At 32.6% G+C, this 18,862-nt stretch overlaps 1 protein-coding gene across 2 annotated transcripts in view; it reads left to right on the top strand.

Annotated features, from left to right (window-relative positions):
* Nucleotides 1-17,532, top strand: part of Elp5 (Elongator complex protein 5) — a 51,849-nt gene extending 34,317 nt beyond the window's left edge. Inside the window, exons 5-6 of one of the 2 annotated variants that reach the window (XM_089092966.1) lie at nucleotides 16,329-16,495; nucleotides 17,247-17,532. In XM_089092966.1, coding sequence (XP_088949092.1) covers nucleotides 16,329-16,495; nucleotides 17,247-17,349 — 270 coding nt within the window. In that variant the 3' untranslated portion in view covers nucleotides 17,350-17,532. The remainder of the gene's footprint in view (nucleotides 1-16,328; nucleotides 16,496-17,246) is intronic. The other variant, XM_089092965.1, reaches the window with a different exon arrangement.
* The last annotated feature ends 1,330 nt before the right edge of the window (nucleotides 17,533-18,862 follow it).

Below are 18,862 nucleotides of genomic sequence, written 5' to 3'. Positions count from 1 at the left end.
TTAATAATTCTTATATTTTTTCCGTTCAATTGAAAGCGAGGATTTCTGTTAAATAAATAATTGTTATACCTTTTAAAATAGCTTTACGGGGTTTGAGGGACTCTGTCGTTTTATTCCATATGATTTTTTTCATTACATGGTGTTCCTTCATAAAGCGAGGATTTCTGTTAAATAAATAATTGTTATACATTTTAAAATACCTTTACGGGGTCTGAGGGTATCTGTTGTTTTATTCCGTGTGATTTTTTCTTTACATGGTGTTCGTTTAAAAAGCGAGGATTTCTGTTAAATAAATAATTGTTATACGTTTTAAAATAGCTTTACGGGGTTTGAGGGGCTCTGTTGTTTTATTCCGTTTGATTTTTTCTTTACATGGTGTTCGTTTAAAAAGCGAGGATTTCTGTTAAATAAATAATTTTTAGACCTTTTAAAATAGCTCTACAGGGTTTGAGGGTCTCAGTTGTTTTATTACGTGTGATTTTTTCTTTACATGTTGTTCCTTCAAAAAGCAATGAGTTCTGTTAAATATATAGGTGTGTTATTTTTTGTTTACAATTTTTTCGTTCAAAAAGTGAGGATTTCTGTTAAATAAATAATTCTTATATTTTTTTTCCGTTCAATTGAAAGCTAGGATTTCTGATAAATAAATATTTGTTATACCATTTAAAATAGCTTTACGGGGTTTGAGAGACTCTGTTGTTTTATTCCCTGTGATTTTTTCTTTAAATGGTGTTCGTTCAAAAAGCGAGGATTTCTGTTAAATAAATAATTGTTATAACTTTTAAAATAGCTTTACGGGGTTTGAGGGACTGTGTTGTTTTATTCCGTGTGATTTTTTCTTTACATGGTGTTCGTTCAAAAAGCGAGGATTTCTGTTAAATAAATAATTCTTATATTTTTTTTCCGTTCAATTGAAAGCGGGGATTTCTGATAAATAAATAATTGTTATACCATTTAAAATAGCTTTACGGGGTTTCAGGGACTCTGTTGTTTTATTCCGTGTGATTTTTTCTTCCCATGGTTTAAGTGTTTTGGGGGAGATGGGTTGATTGCCAGAAGGATGTATTAGCGTAGTTATAGTGGAGGACGAGTTGCTAGCGAAAACCCCGTGTGGATGAGTTGAAATAAAAAATTTTAACAATAAACGGCTGAAAAGTGTTTTTTTTTGGGGGGGCGAGGGGTGGATGGCCACAAGGATATATTGACGAAGTTAAAGTGGAGGGCGAGTTGCTAGCGAAAAATCTAAGCTAATAAGGGTTTTGACCGTAAACTCAAATTTTATTTAAGAAATTTATTGAAAATACAATTCGTTTGTTCATAGTTGAAACTTAAGTCCAGGTATGGATTGAAAAATAAACTATTTCTGTAGAATCTGAGCTAATAAGGGTTTTTGACCATAAACTCTAGTTTCCTGTAAGAAAATTATGCAAAATACAATTCTCTCGTTCAAATGTGAAACTTAGTCCATTCTCTGGTTCAAATGTGGAAAAACCCGTGTGAATGAGTTGAAATAGAAATTTTTTAACATGAAATGACTGAAAAGTGTTTTGGGGAAGATGGGTTGATTGGCAGAAGGATGTATTAGCATAGTTATAGTGGAGGCCGAGTTGCTAGCGAAAAACCCGTGTGAATGAGTTGAAATAAAAAATTTTAACAAGAAATGGCTGAAAAGTGTTTTGGGGGAGATGGGTTGATTGGCAGAAGGATGTATTAGCGAAGTTATAGTGGAGGGCAAGTTGCTAGTGAAAAATCTAAGCTAATAATGGTTTTTGACCGTAAAGTCTAGTTTTTTGTAAGAAAATTATGGAAAATACAATTTGTTGGTTCATAGGTGAAACTTAACTCCAGGTATGGATCGAAAAATAAACTATTTCTGTAGAATCTGAGCTAATAAGGGTTTTTGACCATAAACTCTAGTTTCCTGTAAGATAATTATGGAAAATACAATTCTCTCGTTCAAATGTGAAACTTATGTCAATTCTCTGGTTCAAATGTGAAACTTAAGTCCAGTTTTGGATACTCATAATAATGATGCCCTACCAAACGGGTTTTCTAATGTGACACTCATTTTTTGGGTATAGTCTGGTTTGGTGGGTATAATCTGGTTAGGTGGGTATAATCTATTCCATGACACCTTTCCAGTGCATTTCATCATAACATGTTTTATTATTATTTTTTTTTGCAATTGAATTTTTTTGTGGGTATATATGGAATCCAGTTAATAGCCTGTAGCTTAAAGGTATCTGAGATCTCGCTCCAGTATCGCATACACTATTAGAGATATCAAAATGATATCTCATTTGCATTAAGCTAACTCAATTTGCGAAAAAGAAATTCCATTTACACAACTCTGCTCTGATTGAATTCTCGCCAGCAATGAGTCGAAAATGACACGTAATCACTGCTAAGCCTTTTGTTATTGCCAGAGGAAATTGTTATACCTTTTAAAATAGCTTTACGGGGTTTGAGGGACTCTGTTGTTTTATTCCGTGTGATTTTTTCTTTGCATGGCGTTCGTTCAAAAAGCGAGGATTTCTGTTACATAAATAATTGTTATACCTTTTAAAATAGCTTTACGGGGTTTGAGGGACTCTGTTGTTTTATTCCGTGTTATTTTTTCTTTACATGGTGTTCCTTCAAAAAGCGAGGATTTCTGTTAAATAAATAATTGTTATACCTTTTAAAATAGCTTTACGGGGTTTGAGGGACTCTGTTGTTTTATTCCGTGTTATTTTTTCTTTACCTGGTGTTCGTTCAAAAAGCGAGGATTTCTGTTAAATAAATAATTGTTATATTTTTTCCGTTCAATTGAAAGCGAGGATTTCTTTTAAATAGATTATTCTTATACCTTTTTAAAATAGCTTTACGGGGTTTGAGGGACTCTGTTGATTTATTCTATGTGATTTTTTCTTTGCTTGATATTCATTCAAAAAGCGAGGAGTTCTGTTAAATAAATAATTCTTATAGCTTTTAAAATAGCTTTAAGGGGTTTGAGGGACTCTGTTGTTTTATTCCGTGTGATTTTTTCTTTACATGGTGCTCGTTCAATAAGAGAGGATTTCTGTTAAATAAATAATTCTTATATTTTTTTCGTTCAATTGAAAGCGAGGATTTCTGTTAAATAAATAATTGTTATACCTTTTAAAATACCTTTACGGGGTTTGAGGGGCTCTGTTGTTTTATTCCGTGGGATTTTTTCTTTACATGATGTTCGTTCAAAAAGCGAGGATTTCTGTTAAATAAATAATTGTTATACCTTTTAAAATAGCTTTACGGGGTTTGAGGGACTCTGTTGTTTTATTCCCTGTGATTTTTTTATTACATGGTGTTCCTTCAAAAAGCGAGGATTTCTGTTAAATAAATAATTGTTATATATTTTAAAATACCGTTACAGGGTTCGAAAGACTCTGTTGATATTTTCAGAATTATTTTTTCTTTAATTGATGTTCTTACAAAAAAGCGAGTAGTTATTTTAAATAAATAATAGTTCTGCAGATTAAAATAGCTTTACGGGGTTTGAGGGACTCTGGCGTTTTATTCCATCGTATTTTTTCTTTACAGACGGTTCGTTGAAAAATCGAGGGTTTCCGTTAAATAAACAATTGTTATACCGTTTAAGATATCTTTTCGTAATTTGAGGGACTCTGTTGATTTATTCCATGTGATTTTTTCTTTACATGTTGTTCGTACAAAAAGCGATTATATCTGTTAAATATATTGTTGTTTTGTTTTTTCTTTACAATTTGTTCATTCAAAAAGCGAGGATTTCTGTTAAATAAACAATTCTTATATTTTTTTCCGTTCAATTGAAAGCGAGGATTTCTGTTAAATAAATATTTGTTATACCTTTTAAAATAGCTTTACGGGGTTTGAGGGGCTCTGTCGTTTTATTCAGTGTGATTTTTTATTTACATAGTGTTCATTAAAAAAGCGAGGGTTTCTGTTAAATAAATAATTGTTATACATTTTATGATATATTTACGTGGATTTATTGACTCTGATTGGTTATTAATTTTTTTTTTTTATTTACATGGTGTTCGTTCAACAAGCGAGGATTTCTGTTAAATAAATAATTCTTATATTTTTTTCCGTTCAATTGAAAGCGAGGATTTCTTATAAATAAATAATTGTTATACCTTTTAAAATAGCTTTACGGGGTTTGAGGGACTCTGTCGTTTTATTCCGTGTGATTTATTCTTTCCATAGTTTAAGTGTTTTGGGGGAGATGGGTTGATTGCCAGAAGGATGTATTAGCGTAGTTATAGTGGAGGGCGAGTTGCTAGCGAAAACCCCGTGTGGATGAGTTGAAATAAAAAATTTTAACAAGAAATGGCTGAAAAGTGTTTTTTTGGGGGGGCGAGGGGTTGATGGGCAGAAGGATGTATTAACGTAGTTAAAGTTGAGGGTGAGTTGCTAGAAAAAAATCTAAGCTAATAAGGGTTTTTGACCGTAAACTCTAGTTTTTTGTAAGAAAATCATGGAAAATACAATTCGTTGGTTCATAGGTGAAACTTAAGTCCAGGTATGGATCGAAAAATAAACTATTTATGTAGAATCTGAGCTAACAATGGTTTTTTACCATATACTCTAGTTTCCTGTAAGAAAATTATGCAAAATACAATTCTCTCGTTCAAATGTGAAACTTAGGTCCATTCTCTGGTTCAAATGTGGAAAAACCCATGTGAATGAGTTAAAATAGAAATTTTTTAACATGAAATGACTGAAAAGTGTTTTGGGGAAGATGGGTTGAGTGGCAGAAGGAGGCATTAGCATATTTATAGTGGAGACCGATTTGCTAGCGAAAAACCTTTGTGAATGAGTTGAAATAAAAAATTTTAACAAGAAATGTCTGAAAAGTGTTTTAGGGGAGATGGGTTGACTGGCAGAAGGATTTATTAGTGAAGTTATAGTGGAGGGCAAGTTGCTAGTGAAAAATCTAAGCTAATAATGGTTTTTGACCGTAAACTCTAGTTTTTTGTAAGAAAATTATGGAAAATACAATTTGTTGGTTCATAGGTGAAACTTAAGTCCAGGTATGGATCGAAAAATAAACTATTTCTGTAGAATCTGAGCTAATAAGGGTTTTTGACCATAAACTCTAGTTTCCTGTAAGATAATTATGGAAAATACAATTCTCTCTTTCAAATGTGAAACTTAGGTCAATTCTCTGGTTCAAATGTGAAACTTAAGTCCAGTTTTGGATACTCATAATAATGATGCCCTACCAAACGGGTTTTCTAATGTGACACTCATTTTTTGGGTATAGTCTGGTTTGCTGGGTATAATCTGGTTAGGTGGGTATAATCTATTCCATGACACCTTTCCAGTGCATTTCATCATAACATGTTTTATTATTATTTTTTTTTGCAATTGAATTTTTTTGTGGGTATATATGGAATCCGGTTAATAGCCTGTAGCTTAAAGGTATCTGAGATCTCGCGCCAGTATCGCATACACTATTAGAGATATCAAAATGATATCTCATTTGCATTAAGCTAACTCAATTTGCGAAAAAGAAATTCCATTTACACAACTCTGCTCTGATTGAATTCTCGCCAGCAATGAGTCGAAAATGACACGTAATCACTGCTAAGCCCTTTGTTATTGCCAGAGGAAATTGTTATACCTTTTAAAATAGCTTTACGGGGTTTGAGGGACTCTGTTGTTTTATTCGATGTGATTTTTTCTTTGCATGGCGTTCGTTCAAAAAGCGAGGATTTCTGTTAAATAAATAATTCTTATACTGTTTAAAATACCTTTACGGGGTTTGAAGGTCTCTGTCGTTTGATTCCGTGTGATTTTTTCTTTACATGGTGTTCGTTCAAAAATGGGGGATTTCTGTTAAATAAATAATTGTTACACCTTTTAAATTAGATGTACTGTGTTTGATGGGCTCTGTCGTTTTATTCAGTGTGATTTTTTCTTTACATGGTGTTCGTTCAGAAAGTGAGGATTTCTGTTAAATAAATAATTGTCATACCGTTTAAAATAGCTTTACGGGGTTTGAGGGAATCTGTTGTTTTATTCCATGTGATTTTTTCTTTACATGGTATTCGTTCAAAAAGCGAGGATTTCTGTTAAATAAACAATTGTTATACTTTTTCCGTTCACTTAGAGTTGCGCCACTCTAAGTGAACCTAGATCAACCCAACTTTTTTTGGATATCTCTCTCACTATGACTCTGTTTGTGTGTCGTGTCTGTGCGTGTCTCGTCTCTATGTGTGTGTCATCTCTGTGGGTGTGTTGTCTAAAAAACCAGTCTGGTTGAAAACGTGGAGTTTTCGTACTGCTCAATTTTTTGCAATGTGTAGGAAGCAGCGGTGAATCCCCACTCGTTTGGAAAGGTGACAATGAATGGCATGCAAATATCATGTAGTTTCAAAGCGTGACTCTTCTTGTGTGTCGTGTCTCTGCGTGTCTAGTCTCTCTGTGTGTGTCATATCCGTGGGTGTGTTGTCTAAAAAAACAGTCTTCTTGGAAACGTTGAGTTATCGTACTGCTCACTTTTTTGCAATGTGTAGGAATCAGTGGGGAATCCCCGCTCGTTTGGAAAGGTACCAAGGAAAGGCATGCAAATAGCATGGAGTTTCAAAACGTGTTTAATCCCGTTTCTTGAAAGAAGTATCTGTACTGTATATTCAAGAGGTGAAATCAATAAAGAGCTTGTTACTTACTTACAAATATTTTCATAATTTCTTGAATGAAATTTCCGTATTGTGTATCCAAGAGTTAACTTCAAGAAAGAAATTGTTACTTACTGAAAATTTTTTCACAATTTCTTGAATTTAATTTCTACATCGTGTAGCTAAGTGAAAATTGTTTGTAATAAAGAGAAAAAAAAGTTACTTATTTGCGTTTTTTTCATATTTTCTTGAATGAAGTATCTGTACTGTATATCCAAGAGGTGAAATCAATAGAAAGTTTGTTACTTACTTACAAATATTTTCATAATTTCTTGAATGAAATTTCCGTATTGTGTATCCAAGAGTTGACTTCAAGAAAGAAATTGTTACTTACTGAGAATTTTTTTCACAATTTCTTGAATTAAATTTCTACATCGTATATCTAACTCGTGAAAACAATAAAGAGTTTTTTACTTGCTTAGAATTTTGTCATATTTTCTTGAACGAAATGCCTTTTTGTTTATCCAACAGGTAAATTCAAGAAAGAATTTGCTACTTAGTTACAATTTTTTCATAATTTCTTTAATGAAATTTCTGTATTGTGTATCCAAGAGGTGACTTCAAGAAAGAATTTGTTACTTACTTACAGTTTTTTCATAGTTTCTTAAATGAAGTTTCTGCATTGTGTATCCAAGAGGTGACTTCAGGAAAGAGTTTGTTACTTGCTTACAATTTTTTCATAATTTCTTAAATGATATTTCCATATTGTGTATTGCGTATCCAAGAGGTGACTTCTTGTTACTTACTTACTTACTTACTTCCTTCCTTACTTACTTGATTGCTTACTTACTTACCTACAATTTTTCATTCTGATACCTAGATTTTGACAATGTTATCCCATGTGTCTGACAATAGATGTACGCAAATTCCTTTTCTTACATCGTCGATGTTTTAATAGACATTCTAAACGCATGACATGCTAGCTTACTCTAAAAAATAATGAACACATAACAATGTAATATTTTTAATGAAATAATTTTATGTAGAATATTAATACAAAAATATATTATGATACATTATTAATATCAATGATTAATTTTGGACATTTTGAATCTGTTCCATAAAATAGTTCACCATGTTCTCTCTTGATATTATATTTATTGTCTTCTCTTAGTTCGTAATCAGTGGAATAATCTTTATTCACTTTTGAATCATAGACAATTTTTACTGGTATCTCATGAACAGGCTCAATATGCTTATCGTCTTTGGTATTATTTGATTCATTGCCTGTTTGATCAATGTCAGTAACGTTTGCTGGTGTTTTGTTTTTCATCGTTTCATCTTTATATTCCATAGTGATATTTTCTGACAATACCCTTTTTATTTTTCTGGCAATTTCACTGTCTATTATCACATTATTTTTACACAGGTAACAGTTTCGGCACGTAGACATGATATGGTTTATGATATTAGTAGCAGAGTAGACCTTTCTTTTCCTCTTTGCTTTCATTTGAATGCTAATACCTAAAAGCCGACGAAAGGTTCTATCAATAGGTAGCATGTTACCTATTGCACTAGCATGAAGATACCCCTCATCATCAACTATTATTTTTATGTTGGGATTCTCTTTGAGTACTAACATCTCTGGAAATGATACTTTCCTATATCCGCCATTTGTATAATTGAATTATTTTGGTATTCCAAAGAAATTTAATTCTAAAGTGTCTTGACAACGCCAGCATACATTTCCGATAGTGCTATCACTTGTACTTGTTTCATAGTTCAAATACTTCTCCTTGTCACCATTCAATGCTACAATAACACTAGCATGTGAACACATTTCTAATGGGGGGTCATCCACATTTTCAATATGCACTTCATCTTTGATATTATTTGGTTCTTTAATTGTTTGATTAATGGTAGTGACGTTCGCTGGCACTTTGTTTTTCATCGATTCATCTTTATATTCCTTAGTGATATTTTCTGCCAATGCCCTTTTTATTTTTTCGGCAATTTCACTGTCTATTACGATATTATTTTTACAACGGTAACAGTTTCGACACGTCGACAAGATATGGTTTATGATATTAGTAGAAGAGTATGCATGTCTTCTTTTGATCTTCCGTTGAATGCTAATACCCGAAAGTTGACGATGGGGTGTAAAAAGAGGTAGCATGTTACCACAAGCACTGGCGAGAAGATCTCTCTCTTCATCAACTATTATTTTTATATTGGTATTTTGTTTTAGTGCTATCATCTCTGGGTATCTAATCTTGCATATACACCCTAACAGGCGTTGAATTTTTTTGGTAATTCAAAGAAATTAAATTCCTTACTGTCATGACAATGCACACATACATTTCCAATTGTGCTACCATTTTTACTTGTTTCATAGTTTAAATACTTCTCCTTGTCAGCATTCAATGCTACAATAACATTGACATGTGAACACACTTTATTAAAATGCTCCATCTTCACTTTTTTAAAAGATATGACTTATGTGTTTATCGTTCTACTGCGTAAAATATTAAAATGCTCCATCTTCACTTTTTTAAAACATATGACTTATGTGTTTATCGTTCTACCGCGTAAAAAATACTGATTTAATACATGCAATAGACTAGGTAGTGTCGATATCCGGAAATAGAATACCAGTGGGAAAGCCACCTTGTGTCTCTGACCAATCACATATTACAATTGTTAGAGCCTTAAGCATGTTTTGTAATTTTAAGATACGTAAAAAAAAAAAGTTGAATAATTTCGAAGTTTGAAAAAAATATAGTTTGTTTTTATGAAAAAAAAAATATTGAATTAGAACCATCAGTCCTCATTATTATGAGCATCAGAAACTGGACATAAGTTTCACATTTGAACCAGAGAATTGACCTAAGTTTCACGTTTGAACGAGAGAATTGTATTTTCCATAATTTTCTTACAGGAAACTAGAGTTTATGGTCAAAAACCCTTATTAGCTCAGATTCTACAGAAATAGTTTATTTTTCGATCCATACCTGGAGTTAAGTTTCACCTATGAACCAACAAATTGTATTTTCCATAATTTTCTTACAAAAAACTAGAGTTTACGGTCAAAAACCATTATTAGCTTAGATTTTTCACTAGCAACTTGCCCTCCACTATAACTTCGCTAATACATCCTTCTGCCAATCAACCCATCTCCCCCAAAACACTTTTCAGCCATTTCTTGATAAAAAAATTTATTTCAACTCATCCACACGGGTTTTTCGCTAGCAACACGGCCTCCACTATAACTATGCTAATACGTCCTTCTGCCAATCAACCCATCTCCCCCAAAACACTTTTCAGTCATTTCATGTTAAAACATTTCTATTTCAACTCATTCACACGGGTTTTTCCACATTTGAACCAGAGAATGGACCTAAGTTTCACATTTGAACGAGAGAATTGTATTTTGCATAATTTTCTTACAGGAAACTAGAGTTTATGGTCAAAAACCCTGATTAGCTCAGATTCTACAGAAATAGTTTATTTTTCGATCCATATCTGGACTTAAGTTTCACCTATGAACCAACGAATTGTATTTTCCATAATTTTCTTACAAAAAACTAGAGTTTACGGTCAAAAACCCTTCTTAGCTTAGATTTTTCGCTAGCAACTCGCCCTCCACTTTAACTTCGCTAATACGTCCTTCTGCCAATCAACCCATCCCCCCCCCCAAAACACTTTTCAGCCATTTCTTGTTAAAATTTTTTATTTCAACTCATCCACACGGGGTTTTCGCTAGCAACTCGTCCTCCACTATAACTACGCTAATACATCCTTCTGGCAATCAACCCATCTCCACCAAAACACTTACACCATGTAAAGAAAAAATCACACAGAATAAAAAAAAAGAGTTCTTCAAAGCCCTTAAAGCTATTTTAAAAGGTATAACAATTATCTTTATAAAGTAAATCCTTTCTTTTTAAGCGAACATTATTTAAATAAAATATCATACAGAATAAAACGACGGAGTATATCGAACACCTTACAGCAACTTTAAATGCTATAATAGAAATATATTTATAAGAACTCCCAGCTTTCATGTGAACGGAAAAAAATATAAGAATTATTTATTTAACAGAAATCATCGCTATTTGAACGAACACCATTTAAATAAAAAATCACATGGAATAAAACGAAAGAGTCCCTCAAACCCCGTAAATCTATTTTTAAAGGTATAACAATTATTTATTTAACAGAAATCGTCGCTTTTTGAACGAACACCATGTAAAGAAAAAATCACACGGAATAAAACGACAGAGTCCCTCAAACCCCGTAAAGCTATTTTAAAAGGTATAAAAATTATTTATTTATCAGAAATCCTCGCTTTCAATTGAACGGAAAAAAGAATATAAGAATTATTTATTTAACAGAAATCCTCGCTTTTTGAATGAACACCATGTAAAGAAAAAATAACACAATTATATATTTAATAGAAATCCTCGCTTATTGAACGAACAACATGTAATGAAAAAATCAGACGGCATAAAACAACAGAGTCCCTCAAACCATGTAAAGCTATTTTTAAAAGGTATAAAAATTATTTATTTAACATAAATACTCGCTTTTTGAAAGAACACCATGTAAAGAAAAAATCACACGGAATAAAACGACATAGCCCCTCAAACCCCGTAAAGCTATTTTAAAAGGTATCACAATTATTTATTTAACAGAAATCCTCGCTTTTTGAACGAACATCATGTAAAGAAAAAATCACACTGAATAAAACAACAGAGTCCCTCAAACCCCGTATAGCTATTTTAAAAGGTATAACAATTATTTATTTAACAGAAATCCTCTCTTTTTGAAGGAACACCATGAAATGAAAAAAATCACATGGAATAAAACAACAGAATCCCTCAAACCCTGTAAAGCTATTTTAAAATGTATAACAATTATTTATTTAACAGTAATCCTAGCTTTCAATTGAACGGAAAAAATATAAGAATTATTTATTTAACAGAAATCCTCGCTTTTTGAACGAACATCATGTAAAGAAAAAATCACACGGAATAAAACAACAGAGACCCTCAAAACCCGTAAAGGTATTTTAAAAGGTATAACAATTATTTATTTAACAGAAATCCTCGCTTTCAATTGAACGGAAATTATCTAATAATTATTTATTTAAAATAAATCATATATTTTTTAAATAAAAACTTTTAAAGAAAAAATCACAATTAATAAAACAACAGAGTCCCTCAAACCCCGTAAAGCTATTTTAAAAGGTATAACAATTATTTATTTAACAGAAATCCTCGCTTTTTGAACGAACACCATGTAAAGAAAAAATCACACGGAATAAAACAACAAAGTCCCTCAAACCCCGTAAAGCTATTTTAAAAGGTATAACAATTATTTATTTAACAGAAATCCTCGCTGTCAAGTGAACGGAAAAAATATAACAATTATTTATTTAACAGAAATCCTCGCTTTTAGAACGGACACCCTCTAAAGACAAATTCATACTTAATAAAACAACAGAGCCCATCAAGCAACTTAAATCTATTTTTAAAGCTATAAAAGTTGTTCATTTAACAAAATTCCTTGCTTTCAATTGAATGGAAAATATATAAGACTTATTTATTTAACAGAACTTCTCACTTTTTGAACGAACACCATGTAAAGAAAAAATCACAAGGAATAAAACAACAGAGAGTCCCTCAAACCCCGTAAAGCTATTTTAAAAGGTAGAACAACTATTTATTTAACAGAAATCCTCTCTTTTTGAACGAAGACCATGTAAAGAAAAAATCACACTGAATAAAACAAGAGAGTCCATCAAACCCCGTAAAGCTATTTTAAACGGTATAACAATTATTTATTTAACAAAAATCCTTGCTTTTTTAACGAACACCAGGTAAAGAAAATATCACATTGATTAAAACAACAGAGTTCCTCAAACCCTGTAGAACTATTTTAAACGGTATAACAATTATTTATTCAACAAAAATCCTCGCTTTTTGAACGAACTCCATGTAAAGAAAATATCACAGTGAATAAAACAACAGAGTCCCTCAAACCTCGTAAAGCTATTTTAAAAGGTATAACAATTTCCTCTGGCACTAACAAAAGGCTTAGCAGTGATTACGTGTCATTTTCGACTCATTGCTGGCGAGAATTCAATCAGAGCACAGTTGTGTAAATGGAATTTCTTTTTCGCAAATTGAGTTAGCTTAATGCAAATGAGATACCATTTTGATATCTCTAATAGAGTATGCGATACTGGAGCGAGATCTCAGATACCTTTAAGCTACAGGCTATTAACCGGATTCCATATATACCCACAAAAAAATTCAATTGCCAAAAAAAATAATAATAAAATATGTTATGATGAAATGCACTGGAAAGGTGTCATGGAATAGATTATACCCACCTAACCAGATTATACCCACCAAACCAGACTATACCCAAAAAATGAGTGTCACATTAGAAAACCCGTTTGGTAGGGCAAACACCGTTCGTAGTAATAGGTGACTGGCCCTGGTAAGTCGATGTACCGGTTAAACTACACGCATATTCATGTGTAATTCAATGTATATCTCAAATATATAGATGCATTACTACTATTGTGCAAGGCCATACTGGAACAAAAAATGGAATGGTACTGCTGCAGGGAGTTTTATAGAAACGATGCTTCAAAAAGTATTGTATAAAAACGTCGGGGTTGGTTTATTTTGACATGAGTAATCTGTTTCTTATTATCTTCTTGAAGAGGCAGGGTGGGCTACCGTTCTCAATCCAGACGAATGACCATGCTAAGAATTATAAAAATTTTTTTTTTTTTTGATCCGACCTGTTGTCCAACCATCCTTTGAAAGGTATTTTATGTTATAGAACTTACTGCGAATTCAATCGAAAACTTTTTTTTTAATCAAAGTATTGATTTGAACTAGAAAATAAAAAAATTATGGCGCATTAGAACCTATGTCATATGGCGCATAGAAAATTATTGTCGCCCTCGCTTCCAGCTAAGCGGACTACGATTATATTCACCCATTGTTGAAAGCGCAAATAGATCAAAGCTCACATAAAAATACTCCTTTTGATGCGTATATTACAGCAGACCCAAATTTCCTTTCCGATACTTTTTGCGTTTTACACAAAGTGAGAATTATGTCTCAGTCCACTTAGTAAGACGAAGAGTGGCAGCCTATCTGTGACCCGCGATAATTTTGTTCGTTGAAGTTTGGATTGCTTTTCAATCTTTTTCTTTATTATTCAGTTGTTGTTTTTTGTATTTACATTCATTCACTTTTTTTGAATATTAAAAATAATTCATTATTTCTTCATAGAAAAAATCCTTTATCTACAAAAAAGGTACCAATCCTAGTGGATTGAATTATGTCTCAGTCCACTTAGTAAGAGTAAAGGTGCCAGCCTATCCTTAACCCGTGATAATTTAGCTCGTTCAAGTTTCGATTGCTTTTCAATCTTTTTTATTATTCAGTTGTTTTTTTTTGTTTTTTTTTGTATTTACATTCATTTACTTTTTTTGAATATTAAAAATGTTCATTATTTCATTAAAGAAAAAGTCCATTTATCTACAAAAAAGGTATCAATCCTAGTGGAAATCCCTTTTTTATTTTGTGTCTACTTTCACATAGTGTTTTTTACGCTTCAGTTGATTGACTGTCTCATAATTGTCGTTTAATGCCGCTTTTAGCTGTTTTGCTGGGCCAAATTTGTCATTTTCTTTTTACGCAAAGTAACAGAAAAAGGTACGTTACTATTTACACCGCCATTTACATATTAAGGGCATTATGCCTACAAATTTCGGTTCGAATAAGCTTTGTGTGAACTTCCGTCTACTGATGACTTCCGAATTCAAAAGGGCCCTTCCTTCCGCTAGTTCAATATGATCAACCCCCTAGGAAATAGAAAGAACAAAAAAAAATTCCTTAGACCAGTGGTTCTCAAACTTATTTAGAGACTGTAGCCCTTTTATCCCACAAATATTTTAGGTACCCCTTCTCAGTTACCGGTACTAAGTAAACTATGGATAAAATATAAATAAAATTACTGGTCCTAGAGCAAAAGAGTTGTTTTATTTATTTTTGGCCGGCCGCGTACCCCCTAAAAATTGTGTGTACCCCCAAGGGGTACGCGTTCCACAGCTTGAGAACCACTGCCTTAGACTGAAAAGCTTTCACGTAATAGGAAGAACGTGAAAGTTGCTGTTATTTGAGAGAGAGCGTTGGAAACTCAAATATAGACTTCTCAAGTGTAGCGAGTTTACTGGTAGGTTCTGTAGAGAAGGTTTATTATTTGTTCTGTATGTTTCCTTTTTGTATTAAATCAGACCGACAATCTTACGCAAATTGGTATATTACGCATAACTCTAATGTTGAATATTTGAGATCAGCATAAAAAACAAAATATCTCAACGTATTCGCTGTAAATCATTGCGCGTCAACTTATGAAAAACAAGCATTGAACGAATGTTTTTCACCTTTATGTTCGTAGCCGATAGACGGAAATATAATAACATAAATTATAGGAGGGGGGGTCCTCCTTTGCTCTTTCTTGACAAGAAATTGATCCTGTGCACTGTTTTCAACTTTTTCCTAAGGGGACTGATTATCTATGCCTAGTATGTGCTTTTCTAGCATAACCAACTAAAAGTGGAATTTTAATGATAAGAAACACTTTCAGGCTTTATTAATTCCTCCGAGGGGCATTTTGGCGATTTTAATGCCCTCAGATACTTTTCCTCAGTATGTGGAACAGGGAAAAAGAAGATTAAACAAAAGAAGTTTCTTTGAATGCTTATGTAAGAAGTAAAACTGTTATTAGAATCATCAACCTTTAGGGGGAGCTCACCCCAGGAGGCAGCTTGTACAATTGAACCATATTTGGAACAGGGAAAAAGAATTTTTGTTAAATAAAAGAAGTTTCTTAACATACTTCCATAAAAAGTGACAAGCAGTTAAGGTTAAAAATTGGAGTATTTAATAGCCCTGTGGCAACACCGCAGCTCTTTCCAAGACCGTTTTTTAAACCAAATCTAGTTATATTTTTTCAGTTCTGAATCAACAAAACTCTAAAGGAGGTTTTATTTGAGATCTTTAAGTACCCCTGAAGTAGGGTGAGCACCATAAAAAAGTTGGAGAGTTTGATAGTTTCCCAATGCTTTAAAGTTTGCCTAAAATAACTTACCAACATGAATCATTTATCTGAAATTTTTGGTTTCAAAAGCTTTTCTTCGTCTAATTTCAATCTAAATATTCTTATAGGTTAACAATTTTCTTCTCAGCATTAGGGAAAATTTTCCGAAAGAATTTTTTATACAAGAAACTTCTTTTTCCGTGCATATTCTTGTTACGTAATATTTCAGTTGGGGTTTCTGATTGAAGATTTAAAGATTAAATCCCATCGCTATCCGCAGCGTCCTCTGAAGGAGGGATGTTAGCCTCCTGCATATCATGTTCCAATTTTTCTGATGGGCTACGAACATAGAAAAAAGTCGCAAAGCGTCGGGTTTCTTATATGTTGACTTGTACCATTTCGCAGTCGACACTTCGTATGTTTTTCTGGAACCTTTAATTTCTAATTTGGCTTACTATGGGCTATGAATAGGTCATTATTGCGTGTAAACCAATTCATGCACCCTATACATTATGTTTACTGTAACACTGTCATTTTGAATTGCTATAGAATAATTTAATTGTGTTTAATTTCTAGGTCGAATCTTATAAACTCGACGATTTGGCAGGTTTGGTGTCATCAAACGTGATAGGAAAAGAGGAACAGAACAGGGAGAAGGAAATTATGCCCTTTTCCACATTTAGACTAGCGTTATCTGAAAAGGAAGAACTAGATAGGAAACAAGTAGTCCTACCATTTACCAAGTAAGTGAAACCGCACACATTTTATTCAACATTGACTATTCATGGGCATATTATCGTCAACTTACTGACGTCGGCTTAACAAAGCGCGGTATCTATTCCAAGAATTCCCCCTCCTCAGGGGATCATAAAAAATGGACGGTTGCTGGAAGTTGGGGAAGGGCTCAGTCGATCACAAAGTTCGAGTCTTAGTAACCCTTTTAAGGGGTATAAGTTATCGTAGGGCAACCTCGCCCCAAATGGAATTGGATCAAAATTTCAAGACAACTATTTTAATCAGAACGTTCGAAAAGCCAAAAAATATGCCTCCGAGGGTGACATGATCATCACAGTACGTGACGTAAAGGCCCTAAATTATGCAAATAGTATATTTAAAACAAAGGCTTTATAGGTTCATCATACGCAAGGCAATAGAGTTGACTCAGAAAACAGAAATACGTCTGCCATGAATTGTTTATATGTTTTTCCTTCCTTAGGAGCTTCGTATAATTTTGGCCAGTCCCGCTCCAATCTCCTTTGTTCAGCTGTATCTACATTCTTTTTTTTATCCTTTTGGGCCAACATACGCATGCGTACTGCATTGATATTGTATGGATACGCATTGAAAAAAGTTGCAAGTCTGGCCTAATGGCCCGAAAAAAGAAATTGTCCATCGTCAGATTTTTAGGTTTGGTGTTTTCTGAATAACGAAGTTCAATTTGAATTTCTTCAAATAGTTTTAGGGAAAAAATTGAATAGTTTGTTTTTCTTCCAGAAAGAGCAAAGAATCCCAAGAGACAAGCAGTCAGATATTTTATGAGCCTGATGCAGGTGATGACTTTGATGAAGAAGACCCTGATGAAGACCTAACATTTTGATTTTTGTTACGATTTTAATTATTCTTACGTATTTGCTGGTCACTCTCAATTAACATAACTATTCTCTTATCATTTCATTTAGTCATTGACTTTCAGTGTGCAAAATAACTATCTATGAAAATTAAAAATGAGTATTTTCAGTATTTTGTAAACTCGATATATTAGAGAAGAGAGAACAACTTTTTTTTTTTTTTTTTTCTTTTTTTTTTTTTTTGAATTGTAGATAGGACCACGTTTTTTCGTTTTTTTTTTTATTCTTGAAATGAAATGAATAGAGGGGATTTTGACTTAAACAATTGGAAAGCATAGATTCTTTAAAATGTTTTAAAATTCTTTTAAATGTTTTCACTTTTATGACTTTAAGAAATCCAAAATTAATTAAGAATTTAAGGAATAAATATGAGCATATGTATGTTGAACTGACAATGCCCATTCATTTTAATTTTTTTCAGTAAAGTACAAATTTTATTCTGGCTTTTAGAAAGCATAGGGGTTTTAAACTCTACTCGTGTTAATTTCTGCTCGTTTTGAGCTTGAGTCGGTTATTTATTGTAATTTCTGTTCGTTTTAGGTTTCATTAATAATTTTGATGCTGATTTGTGGTAGTTTGGTAGATTATTTGATTCTATTTTTGTTCATTTTTGGTTTAATGGAGTTTTTTACTTTTTTTGAAAAACTTATTTTGTGGAAAAAGTTTTTTAATTAATTTCTGTTCGTTTTATAGTGACATAGTCTTTTTCAGGGAAAAAGAAAATAATAGTTTGGATTTTTCTGGTTTTTCTTAAGAATTTATAGCTTGGCCTGGTATTTGTATGCTGGAAACACTTTTCAGCAATTTAAAACAACATAAACCCTTTTGAATACCATGACGCATATATTAGTGTTTAATTTAATCATATACATCCTTTAGTTGACCTGATAAATAACATTTAGTACCATTCTCAAAAAATTATATCTATGCTCTTTTACAGCCTGGATAGACTTACACTCTTCTGATTTAGTAAAATTTTAAGAGCAGAAGTAGCCCCGAAAGTTTGAGCTTATTACCCTCAGTCGTTCTTAGTATATTGCTGAAATATATTATTGGCAACCAGCATACGAACAGTGCGTTTTGACTTACTTTTAAAACAACATTTAGTTTTTAAGCATAATGGCAAATTATATAACTGTGGGGAGGGGGGGGGGGGGTAGACAAACCCAATGACCCTAGAAATATAGTTACTAGACCGTTCAGCTATTCTGAACAAAAAGGCTGTCTTAAAATTTTGACTGGAAGTGTCTGGAAAATTATGAGCTAAAGAGGAGGGCTGACTGCCCTCCAATCACTTTTGACTCTTAAGAGGGCACTAAAAATTTTAATTTTGATCAAATTAGCTCCTTTAAAATATTTCAATGATATTACTAGCTATGATAAAGCATCGCTTCCTATGTCCTTATATGCCCTATATTGCTTACATGCCCTTTTAATACCTGAATGCACATAGTTTTTTCGTTTAATTGAAATTCCCCCTAA

This window comes from Artemia sp. Qi Xiang Cuo, chromosome 8 (assembly GCF_049724085.1).
Source record: "Artemia sp. Qi Xiang Cuo chromosome 8, ASM4972408v1, whole genome shotgun sequence".
NCBI lineage: Eukaryota > Metazoa > Arthropoda > Branchiopoda > Anostraca > Artemiidae > Artemia > Artemia sp. Qi Xiang Cuo.
Note: the sequence above shows the minus strand (reverse complement) of the source record. Positions and strands in the feature narration are given on the sequence as shown.